Here is a 5,928-nt window from a genome sequence, read left to right as displayed (position 1 = left end):
TTAAATGATATCCATAATTATAATTCTCTTTTTATGGAAACTTATTAAATCTGTCATTAATGTCAGTAATAACATTCTTTCAAAATAAATTCACATCTAGGTTTTTATATATGAGTTCATATTTTGTTTAAGGACTCATTCACTTAAAATACAATAAAGTTGCATAGATTATGAAAAACGAGAGTGTGTTCTAGCAAAATACACTCTCATTCTACTGGAATACACTCTCATTCTTCTATATATGAATTTATTCTGAAAGAAATTTTATTGTTGGCGTTAATGACGAATTTAATTGGTTTCCATAAAAATGAGTTATAAGTATGGATAGCATTTAATATACATATAATTAATACTAAATTCATATTGGTGCATTGAAGCACACAATAGATTTGAAAAACATTTGAAGCTACCTCTCTCTCTCTCTCTCTCTCTCTCTCTCTCTCTCTTCTCTCTCTCTCTCTCTATATATATATATATATATATATATATATATATATATATATATATATATTTTACTTTTTCTTAAACATGCATGGTATTGTAGTTATGTATTCTCTATATTAATTATTGACATGGTGCCATCCATGTGTACTAATTGGCCTAACCTAGATGTGTATAGACATCGGAATCGACCCTATCACATGGTCTACGAAACGCTCTCTTGAGAACTCATCTAGGCAGTCTTATCTACTACATTCTTGGTTGGTGTCTAGTTTGGTCTAGTTAATCCATTTTCTTAGTTAACATGAATAATATATATATATATATATATATATATATATATATATATATATATATATATATATATATATATATATATATATATTCAGGTTCATTTGAGACCATTCTAATTTTGTGAAACCGTGAGATCAAATCTAAAAATAATTTTAAAATGCAAAATAAATGGAAAAATCCAAAAATTCTTTTTTTAAATATTATTTTTGGAACTTGAATTTACTAAAATACAAAAAAAAATCCCGTTTTTTTTTTTTTTAAAAATACGTGAAATATTCTAATAGAATATTACACTGACATATTCTTAAAAATAATTTTAAAATGCAAAATAAATGGAAAAATCTAAAAATTCTTTTTTTAAATATTATTTTCGGAACTTGAATTAACTAAAAATAAATTAAAAAAAATAAAAAAAAATCCCGTTTGTTTTTGAAAAATACGTGAAATATTCTAATAGAATATTACATTGTACATATTTTGAAAACTAATTTTAAAATGCAAAATAAATGGAAAAATCCAAAAAAAAAAATTTGTAATATTATTTTCGGAACTTGAATTAACTAAAAAAAATAAAAGTAAATAAAACAAATAAAAAAAATACGTCTCACGGTCTTACAAAATTAGGTCGTCTCAAATGAACCTAACCCTATATATATATATATATATATATATATATATATATATATATATATATATATATATATATATATATATAATCAATTTATAAACATTATTAACTTTTAAGGATTAGAAAACAAAAAACTACAAAATGCATTGTTTTATTTATTAACAGAAAATTATGAAATGATGGTTATAAAAAACATCAATATAAAATTAGAAAATGACATGTAATGGAATTGCATTTTTAAAGTAAAAGATGGTTTTGGATACACCTTTTCAAAGTGGAGTATCAAAGATCCTTTCACTATTGGGGTATGATTGAGATATAATTCTCATGGATTTGACAAAAGAAAAAAAAAAAAAAAAACAAACATGTGGCTAGTCGGAACTGGTCCTAAAACATCTTAGTCTAGGCCCGGTGAAAAACCCTGTCCGAAAAGCCTCGCTATACAAATATTTTAACCATCGATGAATCTCTTCAAAAATATATCAATTTCTTTGAAGATGGCTTAGGGGTAGATCTGTCCTTGTTGGTCTTTAAACACATTTGTAATTGTAGGAAAATCCACCTCTTAGGCTCTTACATCTTTGCCATCTTTATTCTTCATCCAAACAATCAAAACTTTTACCGCTTAAGATCTTGAATTTTTTTATTGGTCGGATTTTACTCAATCAATTAAAGGAAGTATATGAAAGTTGTTAGTTGAATCTTTTGACGTAAGACACGAACGGCCCAAATTGCCTTTAATTAATAAAGGTTTCTTTACATAATCTACGTTTCTGAAATGGTTACATTTTCTAAAAAAAAAGATTCGATTTATAATTAATATTGTAAGACCTTACTTTTTATAAAAGTCAACCTATAATAAACTATTTAAAATTACTTTTTCAAAAAATAATGCAAATTTAACCAATAAAAAAACCTTAAAAGTCAAATAGGGTGTCTAAATGGAAAATTAAGGTGTCTTTTTAGTGAACCCTATTATATTTGATGTCCCAAAATAAAATGTATGGTGCCCATGTTGGAAATGAGGGTGAATGATTTAACATGATTTGACATGATTTGCCTGGACTTGAGTTCTTATAACCTCGTCACATTTTATATTAGATGTTTAAATTATTTATTCATTTTCATAGGCTCGTGTGTGTGTTATAGTGATGAGAGCACCATGGATCTCTTGTTTTTTCTTTGCCTTCTTTCTTGTTTTCTCATCCAACATTGTGTTTGCTAGTTGGCCAAAACCAGGCTTAGCTGTTACACACCGCTTTATTCCTGCTCCTGCTAATGGAAACGCCACAAACATACCAGATACTCAGCAACCCTTTCCTGCTGCAGATCTTTCAACAACTTGGACCAACGATGAATCTTCCATGCCTTCCATCAATTTCACAGACGATGGCTCAAAGATCAGAGTCATACTCGATCAAGAAAGATTTGCATGTGGCTTCTTCTGTAATGGAAACTGCACATCTTACCTCTTTGTCGTTGTTATCAAGTTATTTTACACTCCGGATTACATATTTGGCACAAAAGGCAATCCGACAGTCATTTGGTCAGCCAACAGAGACTATCCGGTCAGCCAAGGTGCAACAGTGAATCTCACTGCAGCTGGAGAATTGGTGTTACACGATGTTGATGGAAGCATAGTTTGGACTACAAATACTACCAGGAAATCTGTTTCTTCCATGAACCTAACTGATAACGGAAATTTGATGCTGCTTGATGCCAATAACTCCATCAGATGGCAATCTTTTGATCACCCCACAGACTGTTTGGTAGCCGGGCAAAAGCTATTTCAAGGACAGAAGCTCATACCTAGTGTTTCCTCAACCAATTGGACTGCTCAAAAAGGTTCTTACTATCTTCAACTCACTGATAGAGGTCTGTTTGCTTACGTTGAATCAAAACCACCTCAAGTCTATTACAAACACTTGATAAATGGCACAAATGCAATTAATAAAGAAAGCATTTATGTTGAGCTCTTAAATGGGAGTGTGTGTTTCTTCAACTCTTCTACTAAGCTTGATGCGATTGATATGCCTCAAGAATTCCCACTTGAATATATAAAACTAATGCCAGATGGGCATTTGAAAGCCTTTGGAGGCGAGAGAGTGGCTGATCTACTAATCGATTATGATTTTGGAGAGTGTTCTTATCCTTTGGTGTGTGGGAGAAATTCAATTTGCTCGGCTAATATACAATGTAGCTGTCCGAAATCAAGCTCTCCCAGTACAGAATATTTTAGGGCTGTGGATGAGAGCCAACCAAACAAGGGTTGCTCTCAAGTTACTCCTCTCACATGTAATTCTATCAAAGATCAACATTTCATTGAACTCAAGAACATCAAGTACTTCACGTATACTGGTGACATGGTGAATGTGGATATGGAGACATGCAAACAAGCATGTACGAACAACTGCTCATGCAAAGCAGCTATATTTGTGTATAAGAGTTCGAATTCTTCAAGTGGGTATTGTGATTTACCTTCTGATCTTTTTACCATGACGAAATTTGATGTGGATGTAAATAATCAACTCCATGCTTCAGCTTTTATAAAAGTCCAGAACAGAAGACATAAATCACCAAACAGATTAAATCAAGTTGAGAAAGTTATTGGTTTCACAGCTGGAAGTTTGTTACTTCTTCTTGTTGTGGTTGGTTTTACTATGTCCCTAGTCAAAAAGAAAAAAATGGATAGTGAAATAGAAGAAGAGCATTTAGATCAAGTGACAGGAATGCCCACTCGGTTTTCGTATAAAGAACTAAAAACTGCCACAGAGAATTTCAGTAAAAAGCTTGGTGAAGGAGGATTTGGATCAGTTTTCGAAGGAACTCTAGAAGATGGATCAAGGGTTGCAGTGAAATGTCTTCATAGTGTTGGTCTTATGCAAGTTAAGAAATCATTCTTGGCTGAGGTTGAGTCCATAGGCAGCATTCACCATGTGAATCTGGTTCGACTTAGAGGATTTTGTGCATGGAAATCAGAGAGACTTCTTGTCTATGATTTCATGAATAACGGATCTTTAGACCAATGGATCTACTATGGAGACCGAAAGCATGTACTCAAGTGGGAATGTCGAAAGAAGATTATTCTTGATATTGCTAAAGGTTTAGCATATCTCCATGAAGAATGTCGGCAAAAAATCATTCATCTCGATATTAAACCTCAGAACATACTCTTGGACAAAGATTTCAATGCCAAAGTATCTGATTTTGGGTTGTCTAAGCTCATTGATAGAAATCAAAGCCAAGTGATAACTACAATGAGAGGAACCCCTGGCTATCTTGCTCCAGAATGGTTGAGCTCCATTATCACCGAAAAGGTGGATGTATACAGCTTTGGGATCGTTCTTTTGGAGATCTTATGTGGGAGGAAGAATTTTGATAGATCTCAACCAGAAGAATGTTGGCACTTACTGGATGTCTTTCAGAGATGTTGGGACCAAGGAGCATTGTTGGATATAGTTGATAGTTGCAGTGATGATATGCATGTACATGGTAATGAAGTCATGGAGATGATGAAAGTTGCTTCGTGGTGTTTGCAAACTGATTTTACGAAAAGGCCTTCAATGTCAACGGTGATTAAGGTGTTTGAGGGAGTAATGAATGTTGAATCGGACTTGGATTACAACTTCTTATATCCAAGACAGCAGAAAGCAACAGATGAATATGAGAAGTACTCGATGCCATTGTTGCCATCTATTCTATCAGGGCCCAGGTGATCTTGGAGTGAGGTTATGTTGGATCATTTCTATTTATCCGTGTAATGTTTATGCCTTTTATTTCTTCAAGAACAATAATATATATATATATATATATATATATATATATATATATATATATATATATATATATATATATATATATATACACACACATTGTATGTGTTGTCTATGGTTATTAGAGCATCCATAATGGGAGTTTAATAAGAGTTGAATGGATGATGTCTAGGATTGAATAAAAGTTTAATGGAGTGTGAGTGATGATATGGAGGAGAGTTGAATGTGAGAGTTGCATGATCACTAGTGGTACTCAATAGATTTAATCTTTTCTTTTTCAATTAAATTTCAAACCAAATATAGAAATCCATTAAACTTTGAAGGGTTTAATGGAGTATGGATGTTAAAGAATATAGTTGAATAAAAAGTTAAATGTTGATGTGGCATTGACATGGCAATCCATTGAACTCCTTCGAGTTCAATGGATTGTGGATACCCTTAGTCGAAGAGTAAGTAGGTGTAATCACTAGATGATATTAACTTCATATGATCATGCTAGAGGGCGTGGGTCGTTTTAACTAGTATAAACTATAATTTGATCAATTTGTATATAAAGAAAAAGAAAAGGAGGCCCTTGTTTAGACATTATATCAAGGCCAACATGAAGCACTAAGGTCTCGTATATCAAACTCCATTCATGAACTTACTAGACTTGGAGATACTCACATACTATAGCACATCGTCAGATAAAGTTTATCATCTTCCGAAACCAGCGACCGCCATAACTGCCACTACCAATACACACCCTTTAGCTAGATATGCCTATCTCAAAGCTTCTTCTTCAAGTGATAA

At 32.3% G+C, this 5,928-nt stretch overlaps 1 protein-coding gene across 1 annotated transcript; it reads left to right on the top strand.

The window, feature by feature from the left end:
- Positions 1-2,410: 2,410 nt before the first annotated feature.
- On the top strand, positions 2,411-5,148 carry LOC145071178 (G-type lectin S-receptor-like serine/threonine-protein kinase SD2-5). Its single transcript, XM_079018098.1, has one exon. The coding sequence runs from the start codon at positions 2,515-2,517 to the stop codon at positions 5,077-5,079; it is 2,565 nt and encodes an 854-aa protein (XP_078874224.1). The 5' UTR covers positions 2,411-2,514; the 3' UTR covers positions 5,080-5,148.
- The last annotated feature ends 780 nt before the right edge of the window (positions 5,149-5,928 follow it).

The sequence above is a fragment of the Lactuca serriola genome, chromosome 8, assembly GCF_051521515.1.
Source record: "Lactuca serriola cultivar US96UC23 chromosome 8, Lser_US96UC23_V15, whole genome shotgun sequence".
Classification (NCBI taxonomy): Eukaryota; Viridiplantae; Streptophyta; class Magnoliopsida; order Asterales; family Asteraceae; genus Lactuca; species Lactuca serriola.
This window is presented reverse-complemented; position numbering and strand designations above follow the sequence as displayed.

What these genes read in the sequence shown, in the direction of transcription:
- LOC145071178 (XM_079018098.1), top strand. Translation starts at nt 2,515, where the DNA reads ATGAGAGCACCATGGATCTCTTGTTTTTTCTTTGCCTTCTTTCTTGTT.